The following is a 27125-nucleotide window of genomic DNA, read 5'->3' as shown; positions in this document are numbered from 1 at the left end:
CTCGCACCGAAGGCGAGAGCGTTAGCGACTACGCTACGCGGGGCCACTAACTAGTGAATAGAACTATAATAGAAGAATAGCTCAGTGGTAAACCCCTCACCTCACGTCTCGAGTCTCTGGTTCAATTCCAGGTTACATGAATTTGTAGGTCAGTTGATTTGGAGTTAAGCGTTTGTTTCAGTTAATGTGGAATCCAAACCACACGAGCTTCCACCGTAAATCGAACACGTATACGAACAACCCCTGTACGTCTTCTCAAGATCCTTCTACTTGTTTTCGCATCTTCATTACAGTAATATCACCATCATTACTTGCTCATTAGCTAATCATTTACTTTATTAGCTAAAAAGTATAACTGTGGGATGATGAACTCATAGGTTCGTAAGCAACTGAGCTTTATCGAATTTCTCCCTTATTTTCTAAAATTGAGCTGTATTCCGCATCATATACGGGAAACCTAAATGTCTCTACACTTTCGTTTTGCTTATTGCATGCAGGTTTTTTTTTTTTTTTATTTATTTTTTTTTAACGAAAGAAAGTAGATATTGTAGAATATCTTTTAGTTTTCTGTATTGGCCTAACACATTCAGTTAGAGTACGAGTCAACAGGTTGCATCCAGTGGCGTAGTCATTACTTCCAAATTGTTCTCTGACAGTAGTACCAGATTAGGTTATTATTCATTCTCTCATTTTCTCATTTAAGTAGGGTAGATGTTTCTGATGAGCCTTCTCCACAAAACCCTGTTCCGGATTTTTTTTCTTGTTAGATCTTTCTCCCTGAAGTCATTCTTAATAACATTCATCCAGTTTTTTCTTGGTCTCCCTCTACCTCTCTTCCCATCTATTTCAATTGTCATGGCTCTTCTGATCACATAGTCGTTTGTTATTCTCATTAGATGGCCATAACTGCCGTCAACTTTCTGAGATCATCATAGACATTTCTACAACCTTCGTTGTTCCCCTAGCTCACTCACTTCTCACTCTATTCTTGTAATCTCACACATTTAGTGCAGCATTCTCACCAAATGTCTTAAAAATACCATTGCTAAGACTCGTCACTAAGTGAACTTGTTCTTTTATTTTAAGTTTTACGTCCCACGTAAATGCGGTCGACTAGGCTAAAGAATATGACGATGAAAAATGAATGAAATGGTGGAATGAAGAAAGTGAGAGGAAACGAGAAAACCCATGGATCTGGTGTTTGTCCACTACAAAGCTCACCTGGCGCGAGCTAGTATCGAACCAAGGACCCATGCACCAGAGGTGAACGCTCTACCACTGAGCCCCGTAGGTATAAAGCGAGTTTAGACGTTTATAGTATGAGACTCTGTGGAATAATAGTCTCTCTACATCGCATTTCCATCAGTTGACATCTCTGCATCTTTTTTTCTTCCATTTTTTTTAAACCGGGCATACAGACGGAAGAAAATCGAGAAGGCTAATGCTGGCAAAGGGGGTAAACAGAAATATCGATGAAGGAGTAGATGCTGGTATTCCAAATTTGGATTCATGATTATCCGTGTACTAGAAATACTTCTCTATTGCTTTCTTCCAGCTCATCCTCCCCCATCCTCAGCTCGCACGGTTTCTTTATGTCATTGCTCTCAATGTATTCATGCTCTGGCATCATAACCGAACTGCTATATTTAATTTAACGTCCCATTGTTATTACATCCTTTAAGCTAAAGAATGCAAATGATTAATGGAAAGTGAATGATTATGATAGTATTGATGTAGGATTGTAAGCGTGAAAATACAAAATCCCGAGAAAAGCCACATACACGATGCAGTCCACCACAAAATCGCACGGTCTGGGATCGAACCAATCGAGTTGTACACGAGAAGAGAATTTTTGTGACGAAATTCGACATGAGAGAGAAAAAACTCTTCTAATAGAAACATACAATTTTCAAGACATCGCTTTCATACTGTGGGACACGGTGGTCCAGTGGTAGAGCGCTTACGTCTGGTTCGATCCCAGCCCAAGTAAGTTTGTGGTGGATAACATCGTGTCCGTGGGATTTCTGGGAGGGTACTCCCGTTTCCTCCCACTTTCTCATTCCACCAATTCTTTCATCATTTATTTGTCTTAATCGTCGTCTCCCTTAGCCTAAACATAATCGTGGGACGTTAAATGGAAAAATTTCATTTAATTTTTTCATCACTTTCATGCCATTTTCGAGAAGAGACAGCTTGTTTCGTGCAGAACTCTTCGAAGTAAGAACCTCCTGCATCAGAGGTGTGCGCTCTATTGTTCCTATCTCTCGTCATAAGTAGCCAATTGAAACAGACTCGGACTGGCCAGGGCAGGAGGGTAGGAATCCCTGCCGGGGCCCTCTCGAAATATATATAATAATGAATATTGAAGAACATGGAAAGTAAGATAAAACATATCTGCTGCGTTGGAACATAGTTACTTGTTGTAGTTTGTTCCGTTACCAGAGTTCCGTGATCCCTAGCATTGAATATAGTCTTGGGGTTCCATTATTAAAACCTCTGTTTGGGGCCCTTTCTTTGTGGCCTAGTAAGAATATATTTCAACAATATGAAGAAATGGGACCCAGCATCATATTGCCTAAATGTGTATTGGAGCCTCCCATGAGTGCTTCTACATGCTACATGGGAAGGGAAGATGAGGCCCTCCAAATGAGGCTTCTGCCGGGGCTTTCTACCCTCCAGTCCGAGATTGAATTGAAACGTAGCACAGTGTAGATAATTCCAAAGCACAGTACTTGATCCGGTTTGGCCTTCTTTCATAAAATCTGTGTTCATGGAAGCAGGATATGTTTAAATAGTCCTAAACACTCATATTTAGCATGGGTTACTAGGTCTCGACACAGGCCGGCATATTGAAAAACAGTCAGTCAGTATTAATAAAAGCAAGGAACTGATCAAATCACTAAATATACAAGGTTAGCCTAAATGATTAATCGGATTTCAAAGCACTGTTTATTTATAAGTATATGAAGTACAAAGACGGGTGATATGCACTCACCAAGTTTCTGGTACATTCTACAAATGTTCGATATGGGAGCCTTTGCTCACCCGACACACATGCAAACTATAATTCAGTTACGTCCATACGTTCAGTAGCATGTTTCTGTCAATGTTCGTCATAGCAGCTGTGATGCGTTCCTGGAGTTGTTGCAGCGTTCTTCGCAATGGGTGTACATAAATTCTGCCCTTAAAATAACCCCAAAGAAAGAAACCACACAGCATGAGGTCTGGCGACCTGGGGGGCCATGGCAACAAAGGAATATCTCACAGACCAGTTCGACCTATCTAGCGATGTGGCAGTTCTCTGTTGAGAATGGCGAGAAACTGGCGAAACCGAGGAACACTTCGCATATTCTAACACACAAAAACTCTTGTCCTGCATTGCCGCCATCTTGTAGAATACCGTCACAGGTCTATCATCTAGCGTGCACGCGAGCCACGAGGCGGGCTTTTTAAACTTCGTGAGTGTATCTTTTCATGTAACACCCGTCTTTGTATGTCATATACTAGTAAATAAACAGTTCTTTGAAACCCAATGATTCATTTAGGCTAACTCTATATATTGATAATACTTGTGTGACAGTTTCGGTAGTGCAACAGTGCTTTCATCAGACACGTTATGCAGATCAGCATGACTTGTCTGACGAAGGCGATGTTACATTTAGCGCTTTGGTCAGTTAGGTTTTATTAATACTGGCGAATATTTCGAGAGCTATAATGAACAATGGATAAGCTAAAAAATCGTATGGTATGCAGGAAAAATATTTTTCCTAGAGAAATTACACGAATTCTTGAACTGATTCACTGTAGTCGAAAACTTGTTAACAATATTTTACGTCAACTAGTATTCAGTAGTTTTAGTAATTTTCGCTTTTATTTTGTATCCTAGATTATTCACACTGATGTCTTGTCTTTTATCAGCTTTTGCTTTACACGTGATTGTTGTTATGCATTTGATTTTAGCGCCCCTTCTAGTAGCGAGGCTATATGAGACGTGGACCTACAATTTAATGCGGATTCCGAATCACATAAGCTCCCAACGGGAATCAAACCCGGTTCTCCCACGCCAAAGGTGCGTACGCTAATCGCTTTGCTACGAGAAAGCTCTTACAGATAACTGAATACGAACAAATAAGGGAGGGGCAACTTTTCTTGCACATGAGAGTATAAAGTACCTAAATACGGAACCAAGTCGCATCAGCAGAATTTTTGGCCGTCTTTCCTTTGCTACAAGTAACATAGGGAGTTCAATAATTGTTGTAGAGACCTGCACAGGCCGAATTTTTCGGCCCGAGCCCAATCCAGCCCGAATATACTTAGACCCGGCCCAGCCCGGACCCGAAAAGTTTTGGAGATTTACGGCCCGAGCTCGGCCCGCAAGTATTTTTTTAAATTTTTGACCCAAGCCCGGCCCGGGCCCGATAAATTTTAAAAGTTTTTGGCCCGACCCCGGCCAGATAAATTTTTAAAAATTTAGCTCGAGTCCCAATCTTTCTCAAAATTTAGTATTAAACTTGACCTAACCTCAGAAACATTTTCTAAACTCTGGTTCACAGCCTGACGCTTGCCTCCCGAATGGTACGATTGCCTCCTAGAACTTTGGCTGTCATCGACAGAACAAAAACTCCATTTCCTGTAACAAAAAAACTAACTTAATTGATTTTTAGCATAAAGTGAAGATGGCAATATTGTTTAGCGACAGGCAAAACTTTCCCAACCCTTCTTGTCATATTTTGGGTTTAGTGAAGGTCAAGGTCAGAGCTCAATTTACCACGAAATGCTTGCAATCCTCTATAGTGAAAGTGGAGCCGCTAAGCAACACAAACTGTAAATAGCTAATGCATTCTTTGTAACATTTTTCACGGGCACACTTCTTCAACGTTTGGCTTTATTCCAATTATCGTTTAACGAAAGTCATAATTATTAAAGAATTGCAGTTAATCGGCCCCACCCCGGCCCGACCTGAAGAGAAATCAGTGTCAGCCCGCCCAAGTCCGGCCCGGCCCAAAGAAATAACAGAGTCTGCCCGCCCAAGCCTGGCCCGTGCAGGTCTCTAAATTGTTGTCAGGTTCACATTAGACAGAACTATGTCACCAAATTACTCAGTTATTGGGAATACTCCTAATTCCCACCTTACTGCTTCAACGGAACTTATTACCTTCCATGGTTCGTTAATGTCTCTGTGAAACAGAGGAAAGAAATGTTCACCGAAGCTGCTGTACGGACGAGCCAAGTAAGTTCGTCACATTCACTGTCATTTCAAGTGCAAGGTTTCAAAAGTTACAATTTTGGTCCTAAAAATCCGTCTGTCATTTTAAAAAAAATATAGCCAGTGTGTGTTTCATGTGAATAAGTTACTTTTGAGCCGTTTGCTCTTTAAATCTCTTTTCGGAAATTCAAACACAATTCGCAATTCTCTCTTTCACTTGTAGGTTTTTTATTTATGTAACTCAGTCTCCGGAAGTCACGGGAAACAAATTATGCTTATGACGGAAATACGTAATGCTTCACAATCTCATTGGCTTCGACATTCCATTAGCTATGTTAGACAAATTGGTTAGAACTAGCCTTCAAAACGAACACCCACACCCACAGATTTATGTAATGAATTTCATACTCATTCACCACTTGTGATTTTTTTTTAATGTACACGCATACAACTGTACTTTTTATTTATTTATTTATTTACAAGGGAAAAGGAAAAGCCTTATTGAAGTAACAACATTGAAAATGGCCTTGTTTACATCGTACTGAAATAGTTTTGTTATTAACATTGGAATTCACTCTCCCTAAAGGTGTAGACAATATGGCGCTCGCACAACGTGTTTTTTCTTCAACGATCCTTCATCTAAAATCGAATCCATACAGAGAATATAATTTTGGAATTGGTAGTGACGAGAAAAGAAATTTTAAAATGGATTTTCTAATTTAATGCTTCACGTTTATGATCTTTAGACTATATGGAACACATTACCAATAAAAGCTACCGATTACGAAAACAATTATAGAATGATAATGTTAGAGGAAACGGAAATATCCAGAGAAATTACACAGGACACAATGTTCTCCATCACAAACTCAAATGGCTTGGAATCGAACCACGGACGTCTTGCATTAGTGGAGAGCGCTCTACCAATGTATCACCGTGCCTCTAAAGTTAAATCTAATGCCGTTCTTGTGTATATGTGAGGGATAGAAAGATATAAAAGAATGTTTAGCGCAGTGCTTAAAGTGACACCAGATGAGGTGACGGTATGAAACAAATATGACCACTTATAGCAGTAATTTTGACAGAACCCTAAAGAGCACCTCTACTCCTGACATTTTTTGCACCATTTTTGACATGAAAGATTTATAAAAAGAGAGACAGAGAGAGAGAAAGAGGGAATGAGGATTAATATGTAAATGTTTTACTCCCAACTATGAGAGGTTTTGTAGGCACTCTCATCTAGTCTCTAATATTTAATGATTCTTTCCAATGTCATTTCCATTTTCAAAAGCTTCTGATCTCGTCTGGTCTCGCAGTCAACACTAATTTCCTTATAATTGTAAACACAGAAGTTGAGGCAATATAAAAAGAATAATTTTGAATTTAAAAAAAAGAGTCCTGTCAATGCCAGGGTCGGGTCCAGGTTAAACATTTTAGGCGGGAGGTACATTTATTAGAATTTTTTGAATGGAGGAGGGTGGAATTGCTCTTACAAATGTTGAAAAAGAACAAGAGCACAAATTCTACCATTGAATAGAATGACAGGGACTATTATTTACTTTCGAAGCAGGAGCAACGAATTCTTTGAAGTACAATTATATGTTGACTCAATGCTAACATACTTATTTCTGTGTAAAATCTGTTTTCTTCTACACGCAAATTACAATTTAAATCAGTTATTTTTACCGGTATGCCATACCGGCCGATTTTCTAACTTTCGGATGCATAACTGGTTCATACCAGCTCACTTTAAGCACTGGTTTAGCGGACGTGCATACTAGTGTTTAGCTTTTTTCCTTCAAGTAGAGAGATCTTGCATTCGAATCCGGTGGCCGACTATGCAGAGGTTTCACGCATTACTTTCCTTATTATAGCAGACGAATGACGGGATTATACTTTTTTAATTTTATAGACTGTATTCACCGTTCTTCCAATTCATTTTCCATTGTTATTATTGCTATTATTAACTGTTAATGATCTACACAATGTATCTGCCGTATGTTAAATAAATAACATTGAGAAGAAAGAGAAAATGAAGACCAAGAAATAGATGCTAAAGACTTAACCTGCTTAGAATTAACAAATTTTTAGGAAAATTTTTGATTTTCAGTCAAACATCTATTGCTTCTTTACTATTTATCGTAGGATCTTGGTTCATACCTCGTTCTTTTCAGAATAGAGCATCCTTTCCAATGGTAGCTTGCCCCTGTTATGCACCAGAAACGAGAAAATTAAAAAAAAATGGGAGTTTTCTAAAAAAAATATATAAAATTTTTGCGCCCCTGTGGCCCAGGCCTGGGTTCACGTAGGAATCTGAAAAATCTCTTGAAAAATACGTAGTTATGTACACAATGCGTGTGCAAAATTTCAATCTATCTTGAAAACTAAGGGTGTGAAAAATTTTTGAAATTTTCCTTAAGAAAAAAGTCACGCCCCTCCGCACCACTTGGCGCCGCCAAGTTGACCATCCGGTTCCAAAATGCATGTGGGGTGTTCTTTGGTCTATGCCTGACTTAACCAATTAAAAAAAGATTAAATGCCTGTTAAAGGATCTATACAAACAAAGACAACACTTCTCTTAATCCTTAAAGGGTTAAGAAAGGTCGAGAAAATAATAATAATAATAATAATAATAATAATAATAATAATAATAATAATAATAATAATAATAATAATAATAATAATAATAATAATAATAAAGTAGGAAGAAAACAGAGAATGATATAATCAAGTTGAATAGGAGGAGAAAATAATGAGCATAAAAAGATGACAAAATCAGGTCAGAAATATCAGAAAGAGAGAGAGAAAGTAAACTAAAAAGAACAAAGTACAAATAAAGAATTATTAGAAAAATAGATAACTGAGACAAAGTAAAGGGTGACATTACTGCGAAAAGGAAACAAACTTAGATAATTAGAGAGTATAGACAGTAGATAAAGAAGCAGATAAGAAACATAGGAAAAAAATAGAAACCAGAAAGAAGAGAGAGAGAGATTGTAAGAAGGATAGAGTATAAGAAGAGAAGTACAGATGATGCAAAGATAATAAAGAAATGAAATGAAATATTTTAGTCTTACGTCCCACAGTTATGCCGGTTAGGCTAAAGGAGACGGTGATTATGAGAAATGAGTGAAATGGTGGAATGAAGAAAGTGGAAGGAAACGGGAGAACCCGGAGAAAACCCACGTGCACGGCGTTTATCCACCACAAAGTTCAAACGGCGCGAGCTGGAATTGAACCAGGGACCGCCGGAGGTGAAAGCTCTACCACTGAGCCACCGCGCCCCCCGCAAAGATGATAAAGAACAAAAGTAGGAAGTAGGGATCAAGAACACAGCAAAAAGAAAATAGACACTGCAGAAAAAAAAACATTAAAATTACAATAGAATGAAGAAACGGAAAGAATGCAAAATAGAATGAAACAAACAGGCTGAGAGAATTGGCAAAACAAGAATACAAAACTAGGTTGCCACTTCAGAAGAATCTTGTAGCTGGCATTAAAAAAATCTTGCAACCCCAACTTTCTATTTACTATTTAGGTCTACACATTACAACTTTCTTAAAGCAAGAAAGGTATTTCCACCTATGCAGCACTGCACTCTAGTGGACAAATAGTGAATCTCCTCATTAAAAACGTGTATTTTGGCGCGCTTCCCCTCCCTGTGTAAAAGAATCCATCGTTTCGGCGAAACTGTTATTTTTTTCTTTATGTCAGCGGGAGGGCGATAGCAGGTAGCAAGCAAGACGACCCAGAAAGTTGCATGTAGTGTTGCAACATGAAAAAAAATGTTGCATGTCCCTTTCAAGACTATGTTTACATGGAAAAATATTGTAAGGTTGCAAGAGTCTTTAATGACAGCTACAAGATTTTTGCAGCATGGCAAAGAAGAGAAAATAGAAGAAATAAAAGAAATGGAAATAAACGGAAACAGTTAAGAGAGAAGAATAAAGGTGAGAACAGAGAAAATAAGTGAAAAGAAGACAGTCAGGGAAAGCAAGTGAGAATGAATAATAAACAGATCATCCAAGGGTGCCGATTTCTCTGTAAATTTAGGGAGGGGCATTCAGATGCAGAAGGCATATATGGAGATTTTAAAGACAAATTGCATTCAACTTATGCCAAATATTGTATATTCCTAAATATTATAAGGGGCCCACACCAGCTTTGGGGGGCCCGGGCCCCCTCGGCCCCCCAGCATCGGCGCCCTTGCCACCATCATCGGTATTTTGTCCTTATTGGCTGGTCACTTTCCGCAGCTGAGAAGCTTCCATGTTCCATAATCTTCAGCTAATCCCTTCCTTATTACTATAAACCACTACTTGCTTAAAGATTACGTATTAAATACATTCAAAATTGCGTTCTCTATCTCCTACACCCTTAATTGTGACGTGAATAAATAGTAATAATAATAAAAAAAAACAAATGATCCTTCCCCCGCCTCGTACAGTTTTCTGCTTCAATTGATTTCTTTCTTTACATTACAAGATCAACAGAAGCTTGATAATGACGTCACAATCACGCCACAACGTCTCCACCAGATATCGAACCAAGTCTCTTCTACTTCGTTGGTAGGTAGAGTATGTCCACTGCGGCAAAAAGGGAAGTTCAAAAAAGTAAACGCTTCATTTAATGTTGCTCACGACACGAGACGAAACAATAAGATCGTCTCGAAAATTCGGTAAAAGTATCGTCTCATGTCGATTCTCGAAGAATTCTTTCTACACTTGTCCCGTCTCGATTTTTCTCGTCTCATTTTGTGAATTTATGTCAAAATATACCCGAGAAAACGGTCTCTATCCATCAGAACGGCTCGGTGCAAGCTGGGATTGAACCAGGAACCCCAGCACCAAAGGTGAACGCTCTACCACTGAGCCGGTACTTGTGCAACACTCTTGCGCAAGAGTCTTAGTCTTGCATCAGGATTCCTGGTCTTGGTGTTGGTGTTGCATGCAAGACTCTTGCGCTCATGACTAGAGCCACTGCGGCCCTTAAGCTCGTTCAAGTGAACACCATGGAAAGTTCGGATAACGTCGGATGAATTTCAGTGATTGAGTGAAATAGCAAAGACTTATTTACATAAAAACGAAAAGAAAAATGAAATTAAGTTTTACGTCCCACGATTATGCCGGCTAGGCTAAAGGAGACGATGACGAATAAAGTTAGATGTAACGGGAGAATCCAGAAAAAAACACGCCCATGCTCCACTTGGCGCGAGCTGGGATCGAAAGAGAAACCACACACATTAGAGGAGAACGCTCTACCACTGAGTCACTGCGGCCGCAAACTTGAAATTAAGAACGATAGTAGTGGAAGTTGTATGTCGGTTCCACTAAACAAGTGTTGAAACTAAACGATTTCTTCCAGCATGAGAAATTTTGGGGGAGCCATGATTGTAAAAGACTTAAAGTAGCCAGTAGGAGTACAGTTTTCTATAGAAACAAATTTTCAAGTCGCTTGGATAGAATTTATAGGCTTTCTATATAAAAAAAAAAGGTTGTCGGTAGCATTTAGCCATAATCTCTAGAGCTCCACATTTCTAGATTAAACGCGGAACACCGTATGAAAGTTCGCAGTATGCACTTGCTTTTTGCTGAAATATCAGAAAAAAAGAAAACTCCAGGACTGTTTAAGCAAAATTGCAACTTCTGGGAGCCCTAATCATTTACCAAGAACGTCCTGGACTTTTCATTTGACAACCCTGGTTAGAATTATTTCCCCATTCTCTGACTTGTGAACAGGTAATAAAAATTTGGATTTTAGGCAACTACGCATTTGCACAGTCATGAGAGAAAGAAAACTGTATCAATTCTGCAACAATTGTTTTATTTAAACGTGTAATATCCTCTCTAGCATAAATTTAAAAGCTTAGAGTGCTAATTCTGGTCTAATTCTGGTCCAACCTAGTTTTCCTTTTTCATTGGGACTTTAATTTGTTTATTTCTAACGAAAATGTGTCATAAAGATGTATGAACTCTGTGACACAAAAGCTTTTAGCTTTTCGCAAGCAGAATTATCGGGATATCCTCTGTATTGATGTTTTACTCGCATTCAAACTTAATTGACGTCACATTTAAGCCTTAAAAAAATGTTATGAAATAACCTTTTTTTGGACATTTTTCTCTAAAATGTTAGTAGTAAACTAGAGTTTCTTTTATATAGATAGTATGATTTGCTACAGCTGTTAACGAAACGAGAATTCAAGCGGTACCAAAGGAGATTAATGGTGGTTCATCACGCATACCTTCAGATCAAAAACATCAAAGATTTATTGCTCAAATCTAACTATGCCACTGAACAAAGTGACCACGGTTCATCTGTACAGATGGTGACGATAAACATGAACAACTCCTATAAATTAATCAATTAAATGTATGTGTGTATGCAGGCTTGCGAACCAGGGCCGGCTCTACCATATGTATACAACGCGTTCATTTGCACGGGGCGGGAAGTTTCGAGGGGCGGAAAATAAATGTTTCTTGTTGAAAACACACTTCATGGTAGTAGTTAAATATAAGCTGACCTATTTCAATACTACATTTATAAATCATGGTTAGGTGGCATTGGTTTGTTATATGGACAGTACTAAAGCAAATGGTCAAACAAACCACCTGTTGTTGTGTTGTGAACCTGCTGTTGTGAAGTTCTCGACTCAGTACAAGATAGTCTTCCGATCAGGAACACTTTCACTACCTGAAATAGCTAACTTCAAAAGCGAAAAGCTCTTTACCCTGTAGTCACACAACTGATATTTTACATTATATATCAACTGAATACGCGCGATGAGTTCTGGCCAAACTATAATGACGTCTGCAAACGGCAGGAGAGGTGAGCGAATCCTCACTCCTCTTACCCTTCCGCTGAAAGCGCTACAGCCAATCAAAAACTGGGTGCTTCTATTGAGTGTTACGTATTGACAATAATTTATTGTCAATAGCTGTGTAATTTCAACACAGAATAGAACAAAGTAATTAAAAGCTGTTTTCAATATAATTTTATATTTTTGATTTAACAAGTGTCTATCACCAATACTTTTCTGTTTTATTAACTTTTAAAAGGTTTGGAGGTTTTATTGGGTCACCCTGTAGATAACTCCTATCGAGTAAACCTTTCCTAATTATATTCCATTCCATTCCATTCTAATGCCTGCCAATACCACTTCCGGTTTCAATATTAAGAAAATATCTCGACCAGTGGCGGATTTAGAACGTAAAAACTGGGGGGCGGGCGGGGGCAGTCAGAACCCAGCCTATGACAGATATATCATGAGTATACTATAAAATTAAAAAAAAACATATAAATAATATACTATGTCAGTCAAAAAAAACTAGGGGGCGGCTAGACCCCCCTCGCTTTGTGCTACATCCGTCACTGATCTGAACATTAGTAAAGCTTTAAGAAATCGGCTGCCGTGGCAACACAAACCAAACTCAATTCCTTCACATGGTATATACGTCGTAGCAATTCTAGTTGGTTTTAAAAAATCAATATCATACGTCCTCCTATGAACTCACCTGCTCTTCAAAGCCTTACAGAATAGTAGTAAGACCTTGACCTACTAAGAATACATATAACATACTTTCCTGTGTACTCTTTTGGGATACAAAGTTAGGGTGTTTGGATTTTGAAGAAAGAAAAAACTAATTCCTATACAGACCCAATAAATCCGTTAAAATATTCGTAAAGGAAATGCAATACAATACGTTGCTACATCTATTGCATCTAGGTCTGCAAAAATAAAACAATACTAAGCTGTTTCGGTTTATTTAACTGATTCGTATGTGTTGGGGTGTGCTGAATCCAGGAATGACAACCGTTTTGTCCTGGGACGTCTGAATTTCGACCAAATGGGTGGTCATTGTTGAACAAAAATATGAACACAAATACGCGATTTACAGAAACGCCATTAACAGCGTAACACAAATTACTGTACAGAAACACGCACACACGTGAAGACAAAAGATAATACCTACCACCCTCAATCAGATTGCTTGTGAAATTGTCTTTTTTTCAAAGGTAAAACTTCGTTTGGAGCTTGCCCTTTTGTAGGTGGCTGCCGGAAGATCCCTAAACAACATCCAGCAGTAGTTTGCCATCATCGTAACACTCCAGTTCCCCTGACACCGTTGTTTCATTTCTCTGAAATCTTGATTGAAACGCTCCTCCTGCTCTTCACTCACTGCTCCCACATTGTCAGGAAAGTAGTCAAGGTGGGAGTTGAGAAAATGAACTTTTAAGCTCATGGAGCAACCAAGCTCTCGGATCGCGTGCAACATATTTTCCACCATTTCCTTGTACTGTGGGTCTTTTCGGTTTCCCCAAAACTTTTTGATGTCCACAGTAAAGGCAACCCAAGCCTCTTTTTGAGCTGGAGTCATTGAAGTGATGAAGTCTTTGTCGGATATGAGATTTCTAATATTAGGGCCAAGAAAACACCGTGTACTCGTACTATTTGAGCAACAAACAGTGTAGCCAGAACTACTTACCAATATTTTTCAAATCTAAGATGTAATCTTACTAAATTCGTTTTATGAACAGATTTATTGTTTTTGGTTTTTCTTTGTAATCGCGAAATCTCATTTATGACAGATTACAATATGTGTCAGTGATCCCCATCCCGATCAATATACATGTATTTTCATGTTTCGGGGAGCACAAATACATTTAATCTTCTATGTTTATTTTTATTTTCGTGTGATGCATTTGCAACTTAGCGATTTCCAGATACCTGTTTGACCACGTTATATTTCGATTGTGCAGAAACTTGACGTCGCAGGAAGAAACGGGGGTCATTTTCGACTTTGGTACACTCAGAAGTGTAAAAATCAGTTAAATTTATTCAAACAGCTTTTTAGTTGCAGACCTGTGTTATTTATTGACTTTAAAAAGATCTACGACTCGGTTAGGAGGGGAAACATTGTAAAAAATTGCTACAGAATTTGAATGCCGAACAAGCTAGTTAGATCAATTAAGATATGTTTAAATGAACCCCAAATTAAGAAAATCCTTGTGCACAAGCTTTCACGTCGAGAATGGCCTGAAAGAAGGAGACACGTTGTCGCCATTATTCAACTTGGTTCTGGAATACACCATAAGGAAAATCAAAGTCAGGAACAAGAACGAAGAGCTAAATAGTATTCACCAGGTCATGGCGTATACTGATAAGTATAAAATAGGAGATAATAGGAGAACATTACAAATAAATGCAGAGATCTTAATAAACGCCTGCACGCAAATGGGGTTAGAAGTAAATGTAGAGAAAACTGAATACATGGAAGTTCGTGGGGATCGTAATACGGCAAATTATGGTTGCGTTAAAATATCGAATAATACTCTCCACAAAGTAGATACTTTGAAATATCTAGGACCAATGTTAACAAACCAAAACTATATTCACGAAGAAATTAAATGCTGACTGAAAGCTGGAAATTCGTGTTATTGCTCGGTTCAAAATCTTTTGTCGTCGCGAATTCTGTCGAGGAATTTGAAGCTTAAAACATATTAAACGATAATCATGCCTGCACTGTAGTTACTGTATAGTCGTGAAAGATGATCGCTTACTCAGAGAGAAGAATGCAGACTGAAAGTATTTGAGAATAAAATCCTTAGCCAAATGTTTGGACCCAAGAGGAACGGGAATGGGGAATGGCGGAAACTTCATAACGGAACTGCATAATGTATAGAGTTGATCAAATATTGTTAGGGTCATCAAGTCTAGAAGGATCAGGTGGGCAAGTCATGTAGCCAGGATGGAAAAAAGTAGGAACGCTTTCAAAGTTCTAACTGGAAGTCAAATCGGAAAACGACCTTTAGGAAGACCTAGGCGCATATGGGAGGACAAAATTAAGAATGGATCTCGCAGAAATAGGAATACAAATACGAAACTGGATCCAATCTGGCTAAGAACAGAAGTGAATAGAGAGCTTTTGCGAACAGAACATTGAACCTCCGAGTTCCATAGGCCATAGAGAGGGTGAATGAGTTAGTACAGTGTATACATTGAAATAAAGGTTTGCTGAAATCGATGAACAGCTTTACTCCCGCAATAGAGAAGGTTTAAAGCTACGAAATATATTAATAAAGGATAAGGTGATGAACAAAAAAGGAAACGTCTCAGTCTGTGAGTAATGCTAATTCCTCATAGGTAACAGTGGTTCTAATAGGTGTGGATACTTGCACTTTCTACCTGACGCTAATAGATGGCACTAGCATGAAGGGAATTTGCATATTTAAAACTATTTGGATGGTTTAATTACAAGTTAAAAACTAAGGCCTGTGACAAACATCTTGGCATTTGAGCTAAACGAATAAAACGGAAGCTCTGACGCGACGTTGCCGAGTAGTAAAGGGGTGTGGCTATGGCTAAGCAGACGAACTACAGCGCGATCAGGTGACAGGGGATAGACGTGGATGTGTACAAAATAAACGTGGCAATACTTCTGGCCTCTCATTTGCTAGCAGCATTTAAAGGGAACTTGCAGCGCCGCATTCAAATGCCAAGATGTTTGTCACGCCGTTTACATTTTTTTAAATTTAATTATTTGAATATGAATAGAGATGATTCTGAACATGAACGTAGTTTGTTGTTTATTACTAAGACAAGGCATGTAACAATTTTTAGATTTGATCATTAATATTTGTGTAATGGCAAGTTAGTTTCTCGCTAACTTAAAAATATGTGACCTAGGAATTACCTAGGTATAACTTTTCAGTAAGCACTAAATTAGCCTATACCGTACTGTGGGCTTGGAAGAAGAAACAACAAATAATAATAATACTTTATACCTTCTCTCGCTTCTACAATACGCAGAATAACCAGTAAAATAAGGGAACAAAGCAAATAAGGCAATGATGAGTAATAGTTTGGAACTCGTTTCGATTCCCTGTGGGGCAAGGTGTCTTAGTGATAGAGCGCTTCTCTCGGGTACGTGGGGTCCCTCATTCGATCCCGCTCAAGTAAGTTTGTGGTGGATTACATTGTGTCCGTGCTACCGTTTCATCCCACATGCTCATTCCACCAAATCTTCCATTATCATTGATTCTCTTTCACTTCATTTCATTTTCGATTCCCGTTGAGTGCTCATGTCGTTTGAATCGCACGTTAAGTTGTAAGTCCACGTCCCATACAGCCTCGCTGCTGAAAGGAACGCTACACTTAATTCAATCCAATCCAATCGAATTGAATCGAATGGACATCCCCCTCTGATACACGTGTTTTCGCGTTCGATTTCCGGCAGAACAGCCTTCAAGCCCTAGTGGTTCGAATTCCTCCTTAAACTGTACGTCCATGTCTGACATATGCTAGACTCTAATCATACCCCTGTGTCTCAGTGGTAGAGCGTTCACCCCCGGTGTTTGGGGTCCCTGGTTCGATCCTAGCTCGCGCCGTGTGGACTTTATGGTGGACAAACACCATGTGCGTGAGTTTCCTCGGGATTCTCCCGTTTCCTCCCACTTTGTTCATTCCACCATTTCATTCATTACTCATCATCACCGTCTCCTTTAGCCTAACCGTAGGACGTAAAACTCAAAGATTTCATTTCATTTTTTTTTTTACTAATCGTACCCCCACCACTTGATATCGATGATTTATAGTAAACTCAGCTGAAAGACGGGAGAAAGTATCATATCCTTTTGTGATTCGCAACCAACATGTCATTGTCATGGTGCAGGTTGCATAGTGATAGAGAAAGTTATACATTTTTAACGGGATATGAGTTGTCACCGTTAACGGTATCTATGAACATGTTAACGGACTGATTCCATTAACGAACTCTGCAGCGATAATAGCTCCAGCTATCTATTGCAAGAAACAGAACTAAAAAAAGCTTTGATTCAAGAGTTATCATATGCCGTAACGGACGGACGGACGGACGGACTAACAGAACGATCTTTTAAGTCCTATTGTGTGATTCTAATAAAACCAACTTTTTCTGGTATAGAATTCAAATACAAAGAAAATCAATAAAATTTAATTTATATCAACCTACTTTAATGTTCGTAATTTATTCTCATGTCGTAGTTTATGAGCAGTGGCGGATCTAGAATGTAAAAACTGGGGGATGGGACAGCAAGGGACCCAGACTATGATAGGTATATTATGAGTTTACGCAAAACATTTTAATTTCAAATTCGTTTACGTACTAGAAACTAGGAATGTTTCAAAAACGTTTCAATAAAGAATAAAGGGTACCGTTTACTATAAACTCAAAAATATCTAAAATTACTTCAATTATTTTTTTTTTCACTTAAAAAACCGGGGGTCCTAGGTCCTTGGGTAGATGAGCCACAATTAATACGAAACATTACAAGGCGAAGAAGCAGGCCCAAAACCAGTCAGAGATTTAGGAGGGAGGAGGGGAGCATGAATAACCCTGCGCCACTCGCGCGGTGTTAGGTATCAACAATCCTCGCGTGGGGTCACAGTGACCCCACTTTTTTTATTAAACGTATTTTTTTGTGTACGAAAAATGTTGCAGTAAACAACTAACTAATTGTTGGCCTTGAAGGAGACAATACAACAGACAGCTACTAGGGTGGCCGGGTCAGAATTGCCAACTGTCTAGGAGAGCCAAACAAAAAATATCCTCTGGGGTCATATTTACCCCGCGCGAGGGTTGCAGGGATAAGTTAGGGTGGTCAAGTCATTAACAATTCTCTAACAAATACCTAAATTATGATTTCTTCATTAATAATAACATTTTGTATTGAGGTCTGGATGGGTCACGAAAAGTTTAGGGGGGACAGGTCCCCCCTAGCCACCCTCTGGTTGCGGGTCTGCGAAGAAGGGAACCAGAGGAAAACATTGAACCTTTATTAACTAGGGCGATCTTTTTGTACCTTTATTGTTCACTTCCATTCTGTTCTTACTCTTTTATATATATATATATATATATATATATATATATATATATATATATTTTATTGCTTTTTACTTGTATTCGTTCTATGTTATTCAATAAAAGAAATAACTACTAACAAAAAAAGAAAACTAATTAATTGAAAGAAAAAAACGCCAATGGAACTAACGGTCTCTACCAGAAATACCAGCCTTTAAAACCAAGCCCTACTCCAACTGTTGATAAGATCAAAGACGACAGGAAAAAAAAAAAAAGAAGACAAACAATAGATATTATAAAGCGGAAGCGAGGCGCAAACCAAAGATGCTACGAGAGCGCAAAGGCAGTGTAGTGTAGAATGTCCTTACAAATAGATAGGAACGGGCACGAGCGAGTTCGTGCGAGTTTTCAGTGAAACTCAAGTCGACTCGGAACAGACATCTTTGAGCTCGACTCGAGAACTCGGCTCGAAAAATTTCTTCGAACTCGACTCAAATTCGGTTTCGAGATGAGTCGAGCCAAAACGAGCTAAATCCTGTACGTAGTTTAAAGTACTTTCTTCAAGTATCCTACATAGGCAATATAATTATTATCAATGATACTACTACTACTACTACTTATTATTATTATTATTATTATTATTATTATTATTATTATTATTATTATTATTATTATTAACAACACCGTGAATATCGTGAAAGATAGGTGGTTTGTATCTGAATACTACAAACTAGTTGACTTCCATTCTCGGTAGTCGTAAAGACTAGGAGGCGAGGACATCGATCACGAGGTTCTTGGTTTGAGTTCCGGAGGAGCAAAACTCGAACTAAAAATTGTTAAAAGTTATAGGACGCCGGCCAAACATGTTCATAACTGCTCGGCCCGGGTTTAGGGTTGTCTGTTCGGATGAGCCGAACTAAGCCGATGGCTCATCTCAACAAAGCCGACTCAAGCTGTTCGCTCAATTGAACCGAACAGAACCGGTTGACATACTACCCGGGTTGGGTTCAAACATTCGTCCATGGAAGTCTCAGCCTGGATGGTAAGAACTACAGTATATACTTTACTTATGACATTCATGACATTTGAGACTGTCTCGTTATAAAAATCTGTCGTCGTCTCGTTACGAGAAGAGATGAGATGCGAGTAGTCCCCTTCCGTGCGCAACACTAAGTTTTCCACATTACTGCTTACATTTCTGATAGCTTTCGCTTTCCAGTCTAAGCACTTAATCAGGCTACGATTTCAAAACGAGTTAAAACAAGCTGAACGAGCGAGCCATTCATCAAACTAGACTCGACTCGACTCGAAACTCGACCTCGAAAGCAGTGACTCGGCTCGGAACTCGACTCGACACTGAAGTTGAATTCGAGTCGAGTAGAGTTTTAGCTCGACTCGTGCCCATCCCTACAAATAGCTACAACAGAGAAAGAATTTCCACGAATTTTATATCCTATCGTGCAAAGAATGAGTATTTCAGATACCCATGTAGTATACAGTGTAAGCTAAGCCTTACATTAAAATTATTTAAGAACGAACTTAAATATTACATTGGTACGGTCATTTTATCGAAATTCAGCGAGTGCATTAAAGGTATCATTCTGGTGTTGTTCTAGTGAGAAAAATAAGGAAAAACCTGAAATATAATTCAGAATATCCGGCCTTCGGATCTGAATCTCGGAAACTTCTGATTGCGAAACGCCCTACATCCACTACTCATCTATGTATGCTTGATCAAGTTGATTGGCAACTGAAAAACGCACTGAAAATAAAATGAAATCTTTCAGTTTAACATCCCACAAGTATACCCTTTAGCAGTGGCGTATCTACGATTTTGTTTCGGGAGGGGCTTTGCTAACTTTTGGGGAGTTTTTGGCAGAAAATGTGAAAATTCTGCAAGATATTTCATATATTTTACTATAATAAATAAGATTTCGCGGAGTAGCTTAAGCCCGGAAGCCCGCCACTGCCTTTAGGCTAAGGGAGACGATGATTAAGGGAAGTGAATGATGATGAAAGAAGTGGTGGAATGAGAATGTGGGAGGAAATGGGAGTACTCCAAAGAAACCCGTGGACACAATGTTGTTCAACACAAACTTACTTGATCGGGAATTGAACCAGAGGCACCATGCACCAGAGGTAAGCACTCAGCTATCGTGTCCCCGTCCAATTGAGATACAGTCCACCATAGAATCACTATTATTTCAAACTAAGGGGAAAAAAAACTATCTAATATTCTAATTTGTATACACAAGAATTACAACGTTAGGTAAATTTCCTAACAATAGAAGTTCAAATTGTATCGATGTTGACCCCTCAAGACCCGCCATTGAAAATAATGCAAATTTCTTGCATTTCAACACAATGTAGTATTAGTATCTTCGTCAGTAGAACTACAGTGTCATATTTTACTCGAACTGGATATTTGAAGAAAGCGAGGTTTCTCTTAGTCATGCTGTAGGCAGTAGTGCCCACCCCCCTCAAGTGTCTTCTGTAGGTGTTCCTCCATAAAAAAAAAAAAATATTTTCGATTAATTTTTACACACCCTCAAACATATTTATATAGATTTTTAACCCCCCCAATATTTCAATGACGCATTTTGCGTCATAGCCCGCCCCTTGTGGGCACCCCTGCTGTAGGCCTATATTACAATAAACTGAATATGTAAACTAACTCTTTTTCCTTAATAGAAAAGTAAACAACAAATAAGTAATAGTAATAAAGTCATTATTATTATTACTATTATTATTATTATTATTATTATTATTATTATTATTATTATTATTATTATTATTATTTAGCGGTATCTACGAACAAAATCTTCAGCTCCAAATTGAAAGTGACTATGTTTGGGACTCTTAATCTCTGAACCACCCGACCGATCTTGATTCAATTTTTGACGTACATAATGTTCGTACCTGGGATGGGTTTTACCATTTCACTTTGACGGAACTAACATACGCGATGGGGAGATATACAAAAATCAATAAATATAAAAGTAAAAGTGACCATGTTCGTGAGTTAATAACTCTTGAACCACCCGATCGATCTTAATCAAATTTTCAACATAGATAAAGCTCGAACCTGGAAAGTTTTTTTTTATTATTATTATTATTTCATTTTGATGGTAGATCTTAGAGGAGGAGAGGAGAGGAGGGTAAATATATGAAAACGAATAAAACTTAATAACTCGAACCACCCGACTGATCTCGATCAAACTTTCAACATATTCGGACCGGGGATATTTTTTCATCATTTTACTTTCAGGGCGCAATTTAAGGAATGGGAAAGGGGGACATATATGTAAAAAGAAACAAACATGACATTCGGGCCTGGAATATTTTTCATCATTTAACTTTGACGATGGGATGTAGGGGAGGGGGAGGAGGAGATGATTAAATTTTCAACCACCTGATCTATCTCGATCAAATTTTCATCAACCTAGATGAAGTTCGAATCTGAAATGGTTTTTGTCATATCACTTTGACGTGTAACTTAAGGGACGGGTAAGACATTTGAAAGTGATCGAAAATGACAGATATTAGTGTTGGGGTCGCTGAAATAAACAATGATACTTCTCATGCCTTGCTCCACAACATGGGGAAGGGAGAGGGGATATATAAAAATAATCTAAAATGACCAATATCAAAGAGCGCTATGACCAATAGTAAAAACGGAACATGTTACTATTTTTCCTTAATTTAACCCAGCGAAATCGGAGTGCGTCTTAGATTCGAGGACGTCTTAAATTCGAGTAATTATCGAGAAATTCTTAATTAAAGATATTATTAAGGTGTTATTAAAACTACTTTGCTAGCCCTAAATATTTTAAATTTTGTATCATATTCAATCATTCAGACATTAACAATAATGTCCTGCGCAAGCGCAGGACGTGCGGGTTTGCTAGTTATTATTAATAACAAATATCAGTAATTAGAAACTAAAAAATAATGTTGAGTCGTGACCAATGTTGGATTTTCGTTTGCAGCAAATATTTCACGTATGCATACACAAGCTGTTATCAATATCAAGGTCAAGCGGAGAGAGGAAAGAGTTAAGGCCTTAAAATATATAGTGGCGTACGCAAGGAAGGTTTTTGGATCTTAACTACTTCTTAGTAAGATGTTCAAAAAATATCAGTAATCGTTTACCATGTTAAGAGATGCATACAAACACCTGAATCACCCCTTGATGGTCTAGTGATTATTGTGTGTGTCTTTGGTGCACGGAGGTCCCAGGTTCGACTACTGATGGAATATCACAAAATTAATTTTACAATCACTCAATGCTTTTTGGACTGAGAGAGACGGATGATTAAGGCACGTGAATGGTGATGGGAGAATTGGTGGACTGAAAACGTGGGAGGAGATCAGAGTACCCGAGAAAGCTCACGGACATGATGTTGTCCACCACAATCTTTCTTGGCCGGGGATCCAACGGGAAGGTTCTAGAGCACAGGTCCCCCCTCATATAGGCTAGTAGCTAGGTTGGTTCCTTTCTGTACCAAAGTTTAATATTTAATTCACAAAGTACTGCCGAGTGAGCGTCAGCGAGTGAAGGCGGGTTAGAGTCCCGCCGGGCACGTTGTTTTCTGTCTTTATTACGGCTAAATGGGAAGGGGGACCTGTGTTCTAGAACCCTGCCAGATCGAACCAGAGACACTACGCACCTGAGGTAGGTGATCTACCACTCAGCGACTGTGACTTTCACACGTTACTGTTAAGGAAACATAATTGGTTCACTATTTCCAATTCATTCTATTATTGGTATCTACCACTATATTACTATTATTGATAAGAAAAGCAAAGTCGCCACATAGTTATAAAACATTAAATAAGCGTTTAGCGAAAAAAAAGCCCAAAGACAGTGACGTAACTAAAGGTTTGGGGGCCTCCTGGCAGACAGCGTGGAGTGGGGCCCTTCTCTACGTCCAACTTCACGATTTGTGAGCCCCTGATGGCTTGAGCCCCCCCCCCCCGCAATGCTGGGTCTGCAGAGCCCTTATTTACGCCCCTGCCCAAAGATGAGAAATACATCAATACATTAAGTGGCGAGTGTAAACCCTTATGCGTAGTTTTTGAGAAAGTTTGGAAAGAACAAATTTTCTTGTAAATATACACATTGATGCTGTACAATAACCAACTGACCTACTTAGATTAAAGTGGTCATACTGACAACAGGGATGACTACAGGAAGGTTTTAGGATGCAGGTTGTGCTCAAGAGTATATTTGGGAGCAGATGCACACCCAGACATTTTTCTTTCGAAATTCTCCAGTTAACCGTCCCATGATTATACCCTTTGGCCTAGGGAGATAATGATTAAGGCAAGTGAATGATGGACGGATTGGTGGAATGAGAATGTGTGTGGAAACAGGAATGCCCTGAGAAAAGCTAAGGACATAATGTTGTCCAGGCCCGCAGCCAGCCCAAATATATATGGGGGCCCGGCTGAAGTTAGGGGGGCCCCGATCCAATTATATTATAGTTCATCACCATATTATAGTTCATTTGCAAGCCTACCGTGAAAATTTTAAGGGGCAGCAAAAATTTAAGAGGGCCCGGTCATCTAGACCCCCTGGATACGGGCCTGATGTTGTCTATCACGAATTTACATGATCGGAGATCAAACCACGGACCCTATGCAACAGAGGGGTGATCTGCCACTACATCACCGTGCCCCACCGAAGAATTTTTTGTTAGCAGGGGTTCAATATGACAAAAAACTACATTTATGTAGTATCGAAGAGTGTTACTCTGGTGCAGGAAAAAACAACATTTTTTTTAAGTACTCGTAACCAGTGGCGGTAATTGGGGGGGGGGGGCAAGAGGGGCCAGCTGCCCCGCCACTTTTTTGAAGTGACCCCTTCATGTATATTGATTCATTTGGAAATGTGAATTTTTTGTATGTACTACTGGTTCATAGAAAAAATGGTGTCATATAATATTTGCTGTTGCGTGAGTACGTATTGATTATTTGTCTTCGCGTGGAGAAAGCTACAGGAATTGCGTTTTAACTGCAATTCAAAGCAATTAATATTGCAATTGCGTATTTCTTTAAATGTAATAGGATGTGCTAGTAGTATTTACTGTTTTTCATTTTCTACGAGTAATAACATACCTTTAATGGCATATGTGGAATTTCATAGATATAAAAGTTGTTCATTATTGTCCCAGTTTTAATATAACATACAAAACTAGCCTCATTATTCATTACAATAATTGATATTATCCTTTCTGTTTATTTGTTTGGCAAATTTGTTATTAAATAATCTGGTCACAATTTTCCAGACAGATTTTTAAGATGCTCATGAGCAAGACATTAAGCGTCTTCTTACTTTCGTTGTTTAAGAGGGTAATAGTTAAGAACAGCTACTTCTCATCTCCCATGCACGAGGATACATCTTACTGTTGCACTACCTAAACACCCTAAGTACAAGGGCAAGAACTCAGTCTATTACCTACTTTTTAACATCCTAGATAGTCAATGAATAATTCCTGAAAATATGGCTTTCTCGTCCTTCCCAAATGGGAAGTACGGCTCCTTAACTATAACCTTTAAGAGTACAAAGGGCTAGTACCTACTCCTGTTGCTGTTGTCAATATAGTTAATAAAATGTGAAATACAATGTACGGTATTTTAACAGAAAAGATTGTATCCTATTAATTATACAACCTTTCGTGAAAGTGTTAGAAACCACCAACTAACCTTGATATACAAATATTCAGATCATGTCTTGCCGCCCCCACTTTTAACGTCCAATCGCCGCCACTGCTCGTAACTATATTCTCACGAAAAATGATAAAATTAGATTGCTTTTATCAGTAAAGACATTGTACAGATGAAGAGGTAAAATATTTAGTCTGCAGCAATCAATCCTCTGCTCAACAAGTAAAGTTTCAGTACGAAAGTGTGCAAATGTATATAGAGTTACGAAGATTTTTTTTTTTTTTGCGGGGGGGGGGGGATAGGGGAAGGTCCGGATCTTGTGGAACCTTGCGATGGTTCGCCCCTATTTAGGGGGACATATACAACTGAAAACGGTACAATCAAACTTTAGAATAGTAAATTCGAATAAAGAAAGGTAGATACATGTAAGGGGTGGGATAAACATCTCTGACAACTAAGTACGCTCATGTCCAAAATTATTGTTGCATGTCTATAAATATGTTGTTGTAGGAATATAATTTCGTAACGAATTCGTCCATTATTTCTTATAATGTTAGAGTGTGTATAATCGGCAAAGACATGTATGTGGAAAATTTCATGTCAAAAGAGCAGTAAATAAGAACAATAAAACGAAAATAATCTTTCTTGCCTATTTAGCAACATTTTATTTTACTAATTCTAATTTTCGTATTTATAATTCTTTTCCTATGAAATTTACCACAAATATTCATTTCCCGATTATACACACAGTATCAGTATTAAAAGTACCCTGCAAAATCATTATCAAATTATATTCTTACAAGAAGACAATTATAGATATGCGACAATCATTTTGGACATGAGTGTACATGTAATATTATTCCCATCGAATTCCAACTACATAATAGATATCGCAATTTACTTTTATATTAGGATTCAGAATGACCAGACACCACTATTCTATGTTGTGTTTGTAATGTGATACTGTCCGTGTGATTCACCGTGCGATCATTTTTAGAATTTGACCAATCTTGCAACTTTTCTAAAGGCGTAACCAGAGTGTTAACATGATCGTAACATACCGTACGGATAATTGTGCACGTTCTTCCGTTTTCTGTGGAAAAAAACTCATTTTGTGTATACACATTTTACGTTACAACAAAAATATATTAAGTTACTTACGGCGTAGGAGGGGGAGGAGTCTCATACTCGGGAAACAATTTAATCTTGTGTCTTCTGCCCCAAGTGTTCGTTGTGCTTCGATTTCGTAGGTATTCACTATTTTCTTGCGTATCCCCATCTTCAAGGTCGCGGAATGGGTTTAAATGTTCCGGGTAATCATAAATACTGACAACACGTCGCCGTGTCATATTTGTTTTCGTTTATATTTCAATAAATAACACTTTTATTTTTTCTTTGAATAATCTATTTATGTGACAATTAACTAAAATCACTCATATACACTCACAAACACGCGCACAAAACAGGTTAAGCTGTCAACACAATTAAAACACGAATGTTTCAAATATGCTTTGCAACAACAACGGCACTTATCACAAACTCATTTCGAATACAATAAATCCGCTTCATCATCTTGTATCCCTGTGGTTGCCGTTGTGCGTGAAACTTCCGTCTGCTCGATTCAGTGCAGCCGGAATGCTGGCTTGGCTGGCTGCCTCCAGAAACACTAATTTTATTGTTTTGTTCTTACGGGTCTTCTTCTTGTTGTTCCAGCCGACAGTCACTAGTTTTCGCTGAGCGCTACTGTGTTACCGCTACTTTGTGCTTCAAGTACAAATAGTTTTCCGTTTACTCAACAGATGGCAGCAGGAGACTTGGTTTTCAAGAATGGTTGCCAGTAGAGTAAATAATATCTCAGAGTAGAAAAAATCAACCTCGTCTTATTTTTATTTATTTATTTTTTTATTTTAACGTCCCACAATTATACACTGAAGCTAAGGGAGTCGATGATGATAGATAGATAATAATGTTGAACAGGGGTTCTCTTTTCTTTCCAAGGGTTTGGAAGCAATCTCCCTGAATTTGCCATTATTTACCCCAAATCTGCCATTCTTTATCTCCAAATTTTTATTGCCCCCAAAATTATCATTTTACTCCCCAAATATACTTTCTGTACCCCAAAATTTACCATTTTTAATGGAAGCTTTTGTCCCCCAAAATATACTCATGGGCATAACTTGCGCCCTAAATTCCGCCTGTAGATGGCACATCTGATGGAAGGGTGACGAAAGTGAGAGGAAATAGAAACCCCCCAATAAAACACACGAATACGTTTTTGTCCACCACAAACGTCAAGTGGTGGAAGATTGATCGAGGACCCACACGTCAGAGGCGGGCACTCTACCATTGTGCCACTGCGGCTCCCTCAGAGATGGTGTGGGTCAATGAAAACTTGACCCAAGAGTTTTTGACCC

The 27125-nt window shown here is 38.5% G+C and overlaps 1 protein-coding gene across 1 annotated transcript in view; it reads right to left on the bottom strand.

Annotated features, from left to right (window-relative positions):
- Positions 1-26456, bottom strand: part of LOC145683590 (uncharacterized) — a 148599-nt gene extending 122143 nt beyond the window's left edge. Inside the window, exon 1 of the mRNA XM_081754932.1 lies at positions 25873-26456. Within this exon, the coding sequence (XP_081611058.1) occupies positions 25873-26060 (188 nt within the window). The 5' untranslated portion in view covers positions 26061-26456. The remainder of the gene's footprint in view (positions 1-25872) is intronic.
- Positions 26457-27125: the final 669 nt, after the last annotated feature.

Source organism: Thermobia domestica, chromosome 1, assembly GCF_964235325.1.
Source record: "Thermobia domestica chromosome 1, izTheDome1.hap1.1, whole genome shotgun sequence".
NCBI lineage: Eukaryota > Metazoa > Arthropoda > Insecta > Zygentoma > Lepismatidae > Thermobia > Thermobia domestica.
This window is presented reverse-complemented; position numbering and strand designations above follow the sequence as displayed.